The sequence below is a fragment of the Euprymna scolopes genome, chromosome 11 (genome assembly GCF_053919585.1).
Source record: "Euprymna scolopes isolate OS-2025 chromosome 11, ASM5391958v1, whole genome shotgun sequence".
Lineage (NCBI taxonomy): Eukaryota > Metazoa > Mollusca > Cephalopoda > Sepiida > Sepiolidae > Euprymna > Euprymna scolopes.
The window spans coordinates 862,501-878,009 of NC_136492.1; the positions used below are offsets into that span (position 1 = coordinate 862,501).

Consider the following 15,509-nt stretch of genomic DNA (forward strand, 5'->3'; position numbering starts at 1 on the left):
ATATATATATATATATATATATAGATATAGATATAGATAGATAAAAAAAAAGGGGGGATTAAACAAAACGAGATTTGAACGTGGATTCGCGAGGTATATATACTTCACACTTCCGGTTATAAGATAGACGAATATTGGCTGAAGAGAGCTCGATAAGGATACCTTAAACGGGCCTTATTATCGGGCTTGAAACCGACGGTACCAATGACCTGTCTCAACTAACAACTTTCTGTACACAAAATACAATATATATATATATATATATATATATATATATATATATATATATATACTAGTATGGCGCCCAGCATTGTTCGGTCATAAAATACGCTTAAATATATTTAAATTAAAGTAGATTTCGTATTTATTATAATATTATATTGGACCGAACCCAATATATAGTAATTATCTAAAAGATTTAAAAAAATGACACGTACCCCACCACCGAGAATTGAAACCAAAACGTTTAGCTTATGATTTATTTTTCTTCTGCTGTTAATGACTGAACTGTAAAAACATGTTCGCCTTAAGGCTAAAATTTAAAACATAACCAATAGCTTCTATGTTATACATGACCATTCGTAATGCCGTCGTTCGTTTACCTGGCAAATTTCATTTTTTTTTAATTTTTACACTTTTCTTCGAATTTTCCCGGGCTAAATTCCAAGTATAAAGTTTCAGATATGTTCGAATATATTATATATGAAGTTTCATGTCTGTAGACTAAGAACTGAGAGAGGAATTTGGAAGGCAAATTTTTTTAAAGAAAAATATATATGCATAGATAAATATATACGGAAAGAGGTTTATGTGTACGATAAGCTTTTTATGCAAATATTACGCAATTATAAATCATGTAGAATATCTGCATGAATATAATTACACGTAATAGTTAACTAAAGATTATCATCCCATAAGAAAACCGAAAAAAAACTGATAGGGAATTAATTAAAATGAATGCATAAAAGATTATGCAAATTAGATCTTTTGCTAGAGAATTCAATTCCAGGACCCATAAGAAAGTTTGTTTTTTTTAATGAAAAAATGTCTCGCCTCTTTTCTTTCTTCAGGCCAAGATCTAAGTGTAGTAACTCCAAAAGATTTGGTCGGAGGTACGGTCAAAGGTGGGGGCTGCGATCAAGTCATGGCTTCCTAGGAAACTTTGCTTAAAAGGCAGAGTCGAGGCGTGTGCTGTACTTCTGCTGTCATAACACCTAAAACCTCTTGTCGAACTTTTTACCTCGCTTCTTAAGAACAATGGAAGACACTGGTTGAGTAGAGAGGTCTGTATTCAACGTCCGTGTGAGGGAGGCTTAGGGATATTGGACGTGAAGTGTCATCTAGACTCCGAGAGACTAGCCTTTCTGAGCAAGAAGATCAACTGTGGCACCCCGCGGTTACTGCCGCCTTTCCCGACCTCTTTCTCGACCCCTCTGTCGAGAGCTGTCGCAGGGCGCAGGGAGAATCTGCCTTCTTAAAGGAGTGTCGAGCCACGTTAAAACGACTACCAAGGTCCAGCGACCTTGTGACTGCTACCCGTAGGGAACTGCACAAGGATCTAGTGAAGGGGGGGGCGCTGACGACCCGCTATGTGCGCATTTGGGTTGGCAGCAGATCCGCTCCGCGTGGAGTTGAGCGCGAGGTTCGAGTCATCTGAACAATTCGGAGTGCTATCTGACCTGGCGATTAGCCCGAAATGCACTTCTGCCCAAGAACATGCAATGCAGTTCTGTTTTTTGGAGTCGCTTGCTTGCAGAACAACGGCCGTACAAACGACTAATCACGCTTTTTTCGATTGCCGCGAACTCCGCCAGTACTGGTCGTATGTCAACGAGGTGACGGCTCGCATCGATCTCGAGCATCCAATGTCTTTGACAACGTGAGGCCGCCGTGGGACAGAGAAAGACAAATGATCTACATTACCATCCTGGCCATGGCGAGAATGGTGATTTGGACGTCGTGTCTGCAAGGTGGTCGGGCGGGGATCTTTTTCTGATCAGGATCTGATCGTTTTCTTTAAACACCAACTACGGATGGAGATCAGATGTGATAGAAGAAGGCTGCATCGCGCGGCATTTGACAGAAGATGGATACATGTAGCAAGTCCGTGTGTACGAAAAGGAGTCAAATTTGAATATGTGTTCCCCGCCTAGGTGTGGAATGCGCAGTTCCGTCAAATATAATCAACATTTAGCCTCCTAGCAAGCCGAGTGAATGCTCCATCATTCTCCAACTAGGAAGCCTGCAAGATCCCCATCCCCTCCTATCTGTAATTTTTCTTTTCACCTCTCATTCTTAATTTCACCTATCTTGGAGAGAAAGAAATTAATCACAACACCCTCCCCCTCACCCAAGAATTTTTCTTTTCTCTATTTCCTCCCATCTAAAGGGCAACCCCCACTTAGAGACTGCCCTGCAGGAGCACAGGTTCCTTTACAAACCAGAGCAGAAGGGGCGGTCTACCAACTACAACTAGACAGGGTTGGGAGGGTCCTACTAACTACTTTTGTATTTTCTCTTCCCCGCCCTCGACACAAATGAACTATTATACCATTATTGTTATCTTTTTTGTTTTTACACGTAAATGAAAAAATGTTTTAAACAATTGGGCTCTACGTAGGACGTCCCCCAGTACGAAAGAGTGAATGCGGTATTATGGTGAAAGAAGATACTAGCTAAGATAAACTTTTGCTTAATTCTGGAGTGATAAGAATGACCAACAACCCCCAATTGTCCCACTCATTTGGAGTTGGCCTTGTGCCTAAGTTTTTGTGCAGTTGGAACTTACATTGTAATTTTAGTCCGAATAAAAGATTTAATATCTCAAAGTGTAGTATCGGTTCTGATGCTACACTTAGGTAATTTGTCCTTGGTTAATTGAGGGGAAACCCTCTTTACTGAAATAACTATTATTTTAGTCCCTACCAAAGTGCTCCTTTTGCCCTTTTTTTGAACACTAACGAAGGGCTTTTCATGGTCGCAAAATACGCTTAGATATGATATTTTAATTTCTCCAGATTTCATATATATTATTATAGAGTCGTGATTTCAAAAGTAAAAAAAAAAAATATTTGGGTGCCATCAGCTAGAATCGAAACCGAAAGCAAAACTGTAGCATTCACAGCTGGCGACGTTACCACTATACCAATGTGAAAGAATATGAACTGATTAAAAATAAACTAGATGAATGTACAAAATGTATACCGATTTTTTTCAATTTGGACAGCTTTTTTACTATTTTAACTGGCTAAAGACCCATAAAAGAACGCTCCATAAAAATCCAATCATTTTAGGCCTCTATCACTGCTCTGCGACTTTTAGTTTCGAAAGAGATAGAGTTTGTTAATCTGGAGGCCGACAGACAGGCATAGTGAGTTTTATTTAAATAAATGATAATACAAATATAATAAATTAGATTATTACAAGTACTTTTGCACGTTTGGTAAAGTCTATGCACATATTTCAGATTGGTTGCTGTAATTCGCCCCCTTCCTCCCCTAATATATTTACAGGTACTTCCAGAATAACGCTTTGCCTCTTCAAAAGTTTTCTCGCATTCCATGTGCTTGGCAAGACTCTGTCGTGTCGAATACGTTATACTCTTTTTATCCGTCCATGTTCAGGACACGTCTTTCCCTGTCGCTCTCGGGTCACGTGTGTAACACGTGTTCTTCGCCTTCAAAACCACATTTTCCTTTTTTATAATTTTTCTCTTTCCTTCTTCTTTGCTGTGACGTCACTTCGCACACAACCTGGTCATTTGTATACGTTGACTGCTGCTGCTATACGCGCGCCCGCGTTACAATATTTCATTCTGTTTATTACTTTCAGTTATAATTTTATTTTGTTCCAGTGGAATGTCTAGCTGGTTATGTGCACAATAGATCTTCTGATACATGCATGCCATGTCCTAAGGGCACCTATAAAAGCGAAAGAGGCTATCATCAATGCATCGCTTGTAGAGCTAACATGACAACATTTAAAAATGCTTCTACCCGGAAAACCGACTGCCTTATACGTAAGTACTGAAACACACCCACACAACTTATATCTTACAGCGTTACAACTGCTGTAAGGTTCAGTTTTGGGTACCCTAAATCTAGCTGGGGCCCCTTGGTCCCTGCTATCTGTTAAAGCTATTATTTATGAAAACCTGCTCCTTCTTGTGGCCACTTTTGAGTCGCTCATAAAGCATTTCGCTTTGTCTAGCAGCAGACAAGGCATCCGATAATGTTGTCGGATTCGATCTGACCACAACCTCCTTGATAAAGGGGTTATTTAACGCATCTATGAAGAATTCAGGTAAGTGCACTTGCACAGCTGGACCTTCCCTCATCTCTGCGTCCCTATAAGCTAACTTAGCAAGTCTGTTCATCCTACTTTCTAAATCTGCGTGTGCCTCACCTCGATCTTGCTTTATTCTTATTAAAGCCCGAGCAGCGTCGGCAGTATTTGTAAACTCGCCGTACTGGGCTGCAACTTGATCGAGCAGATACTTACTGGTGCAGTTCGGATGATCATCGAGAAATTCTCCGATAATTTCCGATACTAGTCCGTCCGTAAAATCATACGCTAGGTTTAGTAGCTCTGGGCCTGTAAGCTGGTAGATCTGCTCTTTCTTTTTCAGAGCCGCTAGCCATGGCCCCAAGTCGGATGGTTTTCCAGTAAAGATTGGGATCTTCGATCCACCTGTGAGGACTCTGTTAAATTGGGCTTGGTTTATGTTAGCCATTTTATCCAAATGTATATTTTTTAAATAGCCGACGTTTAAACAAAAAGCTCTATCCACAAAATAATTTTTACAAATTATTAAAACCAAAAAATTTGCAGAGTAACAAAAAGAGCAGAGAAAATAGTCACATGCTTTAGTTTTTCTTAAGAGTTCTGGTGTCTTGTTTTTTCTCTGTAGATATTGGGTTGAAGTGGCTGTTTCTGAGTTGAGTTCTTCGTTGTTATATTTCCGTGGACTTTGATTAATAAAATGTTTTTAGATTTTGTGTTCGTGGATTTTATTTGTCTCGTGGTTGATTTTTCTTTTATATTGAAACATAAACGAAAACAGGTCGATACGTCGTCAGCTATACCTGTCTAGCATGGGTCGCATTATGTGTGGTCATTGCAGTCATCTTCCCATCGTCGCTTCTTGTGTAGTCATTGTGTCGTTACAGACAGCTTTCTGTCGTCGGCATTAATGGTATGCTGAAATGGAATACTTGTATAAAAAAAACGCGACAAATGCATTTTTATAAAAATATATATCATTCATTTAAGGTTTAATAATCAGGAGCACATTTAGTCGACCCATCGCATATAGCGCGCAAAGCCTCAACTGTCTTAAAACAATGAAATTATATTTAATTCTCTCTATCTTCATTAAAAGAGAGAGAAGGTGAGTGAAAGAGAGAAATAGACAAAGAGAGAGAGAGAGAGAGAGAGAGAGAACGCGAGAGAGTAATATGTCTTGCATTATAAACAGGATTCGGTTCTGGGGTTCGGGAAGGAGTGAGTCACTCTCTCGATAAGAGCACGTTTCTGCCCTCTTCTTTTCCAATGTCACACCGCACAATCCGAACGTCAGCAATACGGAATTCTTTTCAAGAGAAGATGTTCACGACTCTTTTCTCTCTCCTGCCCCAGGGAATTTTTTCCAGCTTTTATATCCTCCTAGCTAGAAAAAAAAAAGGAAGAGACAGGGGGGAAAATAGCTTCTCCCATCATGCTCTGCCTTCCCAAGATGCCCTTCGCGTATACAAATGCGCTGGCCATCCTTTCCTTCTTCTTTCCCAAAGAGCGATGCAGATACGCCCGGTACGTTTTTCTTCTTCTTTTTTTCTTTTCTAACCATATACCCCACAATATGCGTTTCATACAATGCTTTGTTTTTCAACTTCAGATATCCGCGTGTACGTCTGACCTTTCTTGAATGATTTTGACACCGCTAAAAGTTTCATAACACCTGTCATTCAAACCCAACCGACATGCTCTAACGTTCCCAAACCCTCAAAACACCTGCATGAAACGTTTTTAACTTCATCACAAAGTCAGGAACAAGGTTAGAAGCTAGATATAGGGGTTATTAATGTAGAAACCCCCAGCTCCCTTAAAAAGTGGCTAGCCTTTGTGCCACACTACAGTCGCTTGCCGGGGAGAATTATTGGGTTTGTCCTGGTCTTTACTTTCACTCGGTAGTGATTTACGTAGTTTTTCTAGTATTAAAAGTTTGATTAAGCTCTGATCATGATTAGCGGTCCCTAAAACACTTTGCAATTGGTATTATTTAATATAATACTAGCAGGGAGACCATACGTTGCCCGACATTGAATGATGGTCAACGAATGTTCCACACTTACGGTACTTTTATTGTCATTGAAATCGGTGAAATCGCTCATTTTTTCAATCGAATCGAATGATTGTTTGCTTTAGTCAGGGACCCACAGCAGTGCACCAAGAGGCAGCTTAAAGCTACAAAAAATATGAAGCGTTTTTATAGTACTGGATTCAAAACAACCTCAAAATGAATCGCTGGATTGACGCTATTAACAGGAACGTACTCAGGGTGATGAAAACAAAGTTTCCGGCCACGGTTATGGTCTTTGGTGTGGTTTAAAACGAGGGGCATCACATGTCACCTCACATCTTTGAAGTCGACTTTAAAGTCAACATCAATGTGTACCTGGATGTACTGAAGAGTGTGGTGTTCCCATGGTGCAATCAGGTGGCAACTAGCAAACACTGGGTGTGGCAGCAGAACTCGGCGCTGTCCCACACGTCCAAAGAGACTCAGGCTTGGCTACAGAAGGAGCGCTACGACTTTGTACCCTCTTTTACTGCCCCCTCCTCATCCGACCTGAAACCGCTGGATTCACATTGGTGACATGTCTAAAACATCACCAACATAACCTCCCACAATGCCAACGCCAGCCTAATCGCCGCCGTCCTCCGAGCATTCGCCGAACTCCCGTCAGCACTTGTGGAAGAAGCATGCTCACAATTCCGGACATGTATCGAGGCGATGATTAAGGCTGAAGGCGGCTACATTGAATAGATGTCAGCTCTGATACATTATCAAGATACCTGAATTAATTTTTACAATAAAAGTTTTAAAATAAAACTTTAGTGTTCTTTTCTTTAGAGCGACAACTTTATCGTTCCATCCTGTACATAAAAATAGGGGGTGGGGTTTTTATTTTAGTACCGGATTCAAATCTACACGTGTCCTGAATAATACATTTTCAGTATTATTTTTATTCAATGAAAAATGAAATTTCTATTAAATTACTGAACTCAAAAGCCTTTTACATATTGATAATAATTATTCTCTACTAAACTGTTTCAACAAGATCAACTTCGCCGAAACGTGGCATACTTATGTCCGTTTTAAATATATTTCAATGACAAGTGCTCTGACGAAGTCAAAGCACTAGTACCCCCGCAACACCAATGTCATCGACAAACCTGTCTAGCAGCAAAATCCCACCCCTACACTGTAAAAATCTTTAGATGTTGTAACACCTTTTACTGGAATAGCTTGGACTGTTGCACTTTGTAATTTCCTGACTTTACTGACAGAAGTTCAAGTTTAATGCAAAAAGACATTTCGCTGCTCAACTCCCTAAATGGTGTCCGTGCAAATGTGGTCCCAAATATTAGCCCTTCACGACTAAGTGGCTCAGTGCCTTGTTTGGGGTGAATTGACAATAAAAATAAAGAATTCATAATATACGAATAATCAATCTAAAAAATGTACAAAAAAATGTATTTTCACTTTTTATTTTATGAATTAACGGATGTTTTACTAAATACAAAAAGAAACAATAATTCTGATGTTTTCCGAACTCGTTCACTTTATATAATATTAACATCCAGATCTATTTTAGTATATTTTGTCCAGATTTCGTAAAATTAAATGATCGGAGGGGGGCACGTGTAAGATAAACGTCTAGGAGTAAACACATAACATATATTGATAAAAAAAAACACTAAAAGAAGGTGTTTAAGAGAGAAAACGGGAATTTATTGAACAGATAAACAAACATAAACAAATGTTTTTAAAAAAGTGTAAGGGAGGTAAGTTCTTCGTTACTAGTTTTGGTTGCGGAATAATAATAGAGTTTGAGAAAATATAATGTATTTTTATTTTGGTCAGAATATAAGATCCAAAAATCAATACTTACCAAGTGTCCGTTTATTTTGTGAAGGAGTTTGTAATACGCTTGCTTCAGGAAATTCCTTACAACCGGATTTTATCCCAGGAAATTGGTCGGAGTCATAAATAGTTGAACGATCGCCCAACTTTGCTTTCCTTCTTAGAGCTGATTTAATAACTGAAGTTATGACGCTATAAGCGTATATTTACAGTCATGTGGAGTGGAACCTTCTACACTTTCCAAACATAGAACACCTCGATTTTGGAACCTTCTTGAGCCCTCGAAAAAGAACACTTTTCTGATCTATTTTTAAATATCCCCAGAAACGTTTAAAATGATTTTTTTCTAACTGCTATGCAATGTATTTAATAGTAGAAGTTTTGCATTGTTTTATATTATATATGTATCTAAATTTATATAACATATTTCATATCATGATATATTGTAATATTAGTTTTATATTATTATTTATATTTATATATATTTATTTTCATATTTATTTTATATTTTATATTATTATTTATGTAAGAAATGGTAATTTCTTCATATTTTAACAAAAACGCTTTACAAAAATAAAAAAAATGTTCTGATATATTTTTCGGACTCGTTTAATTCATATACTATTAAATTTGGAGCTATTACAGTATATTTAGTTCAGATTTTATAGTATATTTTGTTCAGATTTAATAAAATGAAATAAGTGGGTGGGTTGGAGGTTCATGTACGTAAGAAATATTTCCACTCATATATTTTACTGTGCTTTCCTGTTTTCAGCAAATTGTCCAGCTGGTGAAGAGCCAACAGGAGATTATCTATCGTGTAAGAAATGCAGTCTAGGTTATTACAAAAGCGACGCCAGCAGCATCCATTGCATCCAGTGTCCGATTGGTACAACTACTTTGCAAACAGGTGCAACCAGTGCATCGCAGTGTTCAAAGAAAATAGGTTAGTGGATAGATTTCGCTGCTCTAAATATTGTTTAAGTGAACCACCACCATCAGCATCAGCAGGTCACCAACGTTTGTAGCAGGTGGAAAAAGACGTGCTCGGATATTTTCTTCTTTTGTTTTCTTCGCAGTAAGGATCTGTTGAATTGAGAACCATTTTTGATTTAAGAAGAAATACAAATCTTGTTCCAAATTCAAATGGCAGTCAATTCAAATGTTATGCTCCCAATGGTAGATTTTACTTCGCTTGAACGGAAATGAAATTCGAATCATGGTAAGTGAAATTTTGGAGCAATTTGCGAATTCTAAAGTGACACAAAGTAATGCACAACCTGAAAATCGAAACGATCCAGAATTTATTGAAAAGAACACAATTGTTTTGCGGAATTAACACACTGTTTTGATGACAGAAGTCTATTTCTGAAAATGCGAGAAGCCTTGAATGGTGGCTGCAAAGCATTGAAAATATAAAAAGAGCATCACTTATGGAGAGGAAAACCCGAAATTTATACAAAGAACTGATGTCTTTAAAACATATGAAAAACTAGACGATTACAGATTATAAGGGATAAAACAATGGCAAATTCATTAAAAATATTTGGCAAAGTTATTTCTGACCGTTTTTATCTCCATTGTTTTAAAAGGTTGTCGGGTGATTTTAAGCCGTTTTTAATTGGGATAACCCAGGAAGAAACATCCATGAATTTAGTCAATTCAAGGTAGCATAAAGAAGTTACGAGCAAACCAAAAATGATCAGAGAAAATAACGAATCTATAAGTATAATGAAATTAAAACACAATTATATATAAAAATAGATAATTTTGGGTTTTCTTTTCTATAAATAATGCTCTCTTAATATATTCAATGTTTTTCAGCCATCATTCAAGGCTTCCCGCATTTTCAGATATAGACTCTGTCATCTACGCCTTGTTTTAATTCCGCAAACAATTGTGTTTTCTTCAATAAATTCTGGGTAGTTTCGATTTTCAGGTTGTGTATTACTTTGTGTAACTTTTGAATTCGTAAATAACCCCAAAATCTTACCTGCCATAAGTATTTTAATGGTGAATGCTCCGACGAACTACAGGCCCCTGTACTCCCTCGACATGAATACCCCTGATAATCCCGGCAAGCAGTTAAATCCCTACCATACACAGTAGAGATCCCTAAATGTAAGAAAGCCTTCGACTCCAATAGTTTCTTCCCCAGAACTGCAAGACATTGGAACTCCCTTCCAGGATTCTGCTTTGCCAAATGTACTGATATGCAGAAGTTCAAGTGTAATGTTAACAGACATCTTGCTGCTCATCTCCTTACATAGTATCTCTGAAAATTATGCCCCCGATTGAATAAAAATAATAAAAAAAAAACATGCCCACCAAAAACCAAAAAGCATCAAATTATACTTTTACCCCGAATAGGAACCGTAACTTAAAAAAATTGTCCTTTGTCACTGCTGAGAGCTATGCTGAAGAGGCTGGCTGGGTCCCATTCCTGAAAGATCTGTGAAAATGTAAGTCTAACTCACGCATTGATGGGGTTTGGTGCAGGGTATGCATCATTTGGGAAAGCAGATCCTTTAGTTTCGCTTATCCGGGCATATTGTTTTTATTGCCTTTGGGAGAGGGCCTATTTTTGCTTGGATGTTTGGCTGCTGTGCTGATCGCCATTCACTGGGGATTTTTATTTATTTATTTATTTTTTTGAGCAGCGTTCCCTTTCTTTTAGGAGTACTCCAGTCAAAGATTAGAAGCCTCCTCACCATTTTATATTCCTCCGATTTGTGCGGATATTTTATTTTGATTTTTATTTTACCTTGATAAGCAAGGTTTGAGGTTGTTCTTAAAATGTAAGGATCTCATGTGAAGCCAAATAATAAAACTAGGGTTTTAAATGGTTCTTTAAAAAGTCCTAAGTACACATATTTAACTATGGCAGCAGTACTCACCCGAAACAAGTTGAACCGGCTTCCTCTGAAGGAGGAAATATCAACGAAATATTAAATTAATAAACGGTCCCCAGTCGCACGTATTTCCCGGTCAGGGAAGATGACGACGTTAGGATTTTGTAGTTCTTGCTGGGAGATGTTGACGCGCACCTACATACAGCGTCTGGTGTTTATAAATGTTTACCCATTTGCTACTGACCAGTTTCAACTTTTCTTAACTAATCTAACGATACCCCGTGTGATTATGTCGTATATACAAAATGTTCAATATTTACTGTTACATCTTTCTATTATTTTCTATATTTAGTGAATTTTTGTGAAGTTTTATATTTTTCATGTGTATACAGATAAAATTTAACTTGAAGATTACGTCTGCCAATACACCACATGATTTAGCGAAATGAATTGCTATTGTAGAAACATTGCAAAGGCCTTAAAAGTGAACGGAATATTTGTGTGAAGAGCAGTAAAATGTTTCAAATCAACTGGCAAGATAAAGATATTTGGTCTATTATGAACAGTAAAATCTCAACTTCCCGCTATATAAATTGTGAGGTTCTGAAGAAGGAACTAAGTGAGGAATGTCACAAAAAAAAAAAAAAAACAATCGTGACTCGTGTAGAGCATTTCCAAAGGTTTGCAACAGATTATTGATTGAGATGGAGATGCGCCGCTGTATAACTCATGCTCTCTAATGATCCAATTATGACAGCAAGATCATTACCAGCACCCTTAAAATGCAAATCGGGGCGGTTTATAGCTTGAGGGCGTTCCCATGGTTATGAAAACAAAGTTTTCGGCCAGTTATGTTTTTTGTGGTTTGAACTAAGGGCCATATCATGTCACCTCACATCTTCGAAGTCAGTTGTAAAGTCAACAACAAAGTGTACCTGGATATGCCGAAGAATATGGTGATACCCTGGTGCAATGTGGCCACTGGCAAACCCGGTTGTGGCAGCAGGATTCAGCGCCGGCCCACAAGTCGAAAGAAACTCAGACTTGGCTTGAGAATGAGTGCCATAACATGCCTTCTCCAACTACCCCCCTCCTCATCAGACCTGAACACGCCGGACTACTTCGTTTGGTCGTACGTTGAAAAAATCACCACCATGACCTCCCATATCACCAAAGCCAGACTGATCGCCACCGCCGAGTATTCCGGCGCTTGTGGGAAAAAGGCATGCTCCCAGTTCTGGATGCGTATCGAGTTTATGACTGGGGCTGAAAGCGGCTACATTGAATATATGTCAGTCATATTACATAATAAATAAGCTGAATTGATTTTTCCAATAAAAATTTTAATATAGAGGTGTAGTGCTGTTTTCTTAGAGCGACAATTTTATTATTTTACCCTGTACTATTGTTGTACCTTGGATTTGTATTGTTTAATTTATTTAATAAATATGGGCGAAAGCTTTGTAATGTTAATTATTGAACAGCTATACTAGTGTAGAAATCCTAACTAACTTAACCCTAAATGTGTAATAAATTTGTAGTCAATTCATAAAATTTTGCTTTTGCTTTTAAAAGTTGAAAACAAACCCCATTTGTTAATTATATATTATTTCATTGGAATTCATTATTGAGATGAGTATTATTTATTAATTAATTAATTAATTTTTTTATTAGTTAATATTTTTTAAATAAAAAAAATTCATCAAATTTGTCATATGTTTCGATTTAATTTTAATCATGTGTGACGTGATATTTGGACTCTATAACTGAGTGAATATCTTCCAAATATCCATGAATTATAATGCTTTTATTTCAGTGCCAAACACCACCAGTCTAAATACTGTCGACATTGTAATTGAGATTCAATATTCATTCGTGAATTGTGAAATGAACAAAGCGCTTCATGAAGTAGAAATCAAGTCAGCAATGGAGAAAAGGATAGAAAAAATGTCCAAGGAGTGGGATCTTTGCATTGGAGATTGCTTAGTCACAGTAAATGTGAACTGTCCGACGTCTAACCGGAAGAAACGAGCAACCGGAAATGGCATTGCGCAAGTCCAAGTTGGAAATGTTAAGTACGGAAAAATTTATTTTGTAAAATGTCCTTTCTTTTGTAACACATGTAAAAATATCGGTTTTTTACTAAAATATATTAGTGATGGGACGATACCAATATTTTTCCCGATTTCGATACAATTACCGATTCTGTTCTAAATTTTATCTTTTTTTTTACTCACTAGAAAGTAACCGGAGTTACCCGGTCGTAAAATACGTATAATTGTTATAAATTAATTAATGCAAATTTCTTATTTATTATAAACAGAATTACTGTAGTTTTTTTTTTAAACGTAACGTTAAATTTATTTAAAAAATGATTTAAGAAAACGGAAATAAACTGAGACATTTGCATGCGTGTATTATGTTTTTCTAAACAGTTCACTTCTTGTGCGTAAAAAAATACTCGAGCTGAGATCGAAACCAAAACCTAAAGACAGCGAGTCAAGCACAATAACAATTAGACCAGCTTGTTACGGTCTTTCAAACCTACTTATTCTTAACATAAGGAAGCTATCATGTTTCACGACCGTGCATGTCTAGTCATGAGACAGTTGACAAAAAAATCAAAAAATCCGATCACCTTCAAGTACCATTTTCTCAATTTTACCCTTTAGCAACACATCTTCCGGATGAAAACCGATTGAAAAGATTTCTACATGTCTGAATACTCTACATACCAAATTTCAAGTCTGTATATAAAAAACCGTTGAATATATAGGTTGAGAATTGTCCTCACACACATTCTCACTTTTATACTTATTATATACTATTATATACTAGCAGGACCCGTTAACTGGCTTTGCACGGTGGAAGCATGATCCTCCCCTCGTAAAATATTAAACTGCGGTTGTTACTGGTGGTCACTGCCGTTCTTGGCCTATTGCGCAGAGTGGCGGCCATAGCGGCCATGGCGGTCGTGGCGGCTGTGGAAGCTGTGGCAACTGTGGCAACTGTGGCCGCAATATAAAAAACGCAATTAAGGGAATGCGTAAATGCGGAGGTGGAGCTAATGTCAAAATTTCCCCTATAGCAAAAAACTATTATAAAAAATACAAAATTAACGTGTGTGCAAAAGCTAGCAAAGGTGGTAGAAATATAACTTTCTGTAGCCAATTTAATTTACGATCAAATTAAATCTTACTAAATCGGTATATTTTATCAGGGCATTTTTGGCTGCCTGTTTTTTAGAGGAGAGGTACAATGAACTAAATTTAACGTAAACTAAGCACCCAAATGTTGACCCCCCCCAACTATCAGTTGTTTTGACTTGCAGGAGAGGCGGCCCGATTAATCGACTTTGCAAAAAGAAAAGTAAATTAAAGAATAAGACAAAATTAAAAAAAACAAAACATTTTTATTTTCTTAATTATAAATAGTATGTCGAAAACAGTTTTTTAATAAAAGAAATTATATATATATATATATATATATATATATATACGAGCAAACAGTTAATAAAACATGTTAAAACACTTTGAAATGAGTTAAAAACATATTTAATCTGAAAAGGAAACACTAGATAAATGGATAGTCCTTAATCCGTGGATCATCAGAGGGTAGGAATTAGCAAAATGCGGGATCGGATCTTGCATTCAAAAGTATTTGATGAAACAACAAGTAAGTCAAAGATCTTACTTAAAAACAAAAAAAAGTGATGCAGAGGGAATATGGTGAAGAAAAAGGTGATTACACGTGAATGGATAGTCTGGTGGAAGATAAATAATCCAGTGACGGTAAAATCCAAATGTATAACTTCAAGAAAGTTAAATGAATTTCCATTTGCAAAAGTAAAATTAAAGGAAATCCCATAATTGGAAGAAGATGGTCCATAATAATCCAAAGGCAGAAATCCATGGAATAATTCACAAAGATGTGTACAAGGAAAAAAGGAAAAAAATCCAATAATATTAATAAAAGAAAAATAAGATATGCTTTTCACTCTACTTCCGAGACATAAATATAAATACGAAAGATCAGGAAAGAAAAAGAGGAGAGAGAAAAAAAGAGGAGAGAAAAAATAAATGATGATAGAGTTAAATATAAAATAGAGAAACAAATGTCAAAATGACCCAGACAGGAAATGTTAAAGGCGCGAAAAAATATATAGGGCAAAATAATTAAGAGCGGTGAAATACGAAGGAAAAACGAATAATAGTACACGGTGTGTAGTGGTAGTAGTGGCAGGACTTGATAATCAGAGAGAAAAATAGGACCTTCTTCCTCTGTAGATGTGGCAATCGTGATGATACTTCTCCTAGGATAAAATATAAAATTTAATTATAACGAATAAATGTGTATAAAACGACGTAGTAAAGTTACATACGACGTGGTTGAATGTTTAGACAATAAATTTGTATGTGGCATGTGTTATTAAAAACCTACGGCAATTTGGTGCAGAGGGGAATTTCTGCAATGAAAATATTATATGCAGGATAAATATGCATTTTTTTTCG

The 15,509-nt window shown here is 36.8% G+C and overlaps 2 protein-coding genes across 4 annotated transcripts in view; both read left to right on the plus strand.

Annotated features, from left to right (window-relative positions):
• LOC145287716 (uncharacterized) overlaps positions 1-15,509 on the plus strand; it is a 640,174-nt gene that overhangs the window by 302,704 nt on the left and 321,961 nt on the right. The window lies entirely within an intron of this gene.
• Positions 1-15,509, plus strand: part of LOC145287713 (uncharacterized) — a 186,738-nt gene that overhangs the window by 138,690 nt on the left and 32,539 nt on the right. For 2 of the 3 annotated variants that reach the window (XM_080135465.1, XM_080135467.1), the window contains exons 13-15: positions 3,854-4,018; positions 8,922-9,092; positions 12,815-13,073. In XM_080135465.1, coding sequence (XP_079991591.1) covers positions 3,854-4,018; positions 8,922-9,092; positions 12,815-13,073 — 595 coding nt within the window. The remainder of the gene's footprint in view (positions 1-3,853; positions 4,019-8,921; positions 9,093-12,814; positions 13,074-15,509) is intronic. The other variant, XM_080135466.1, reaches the window with a different exon arrangement.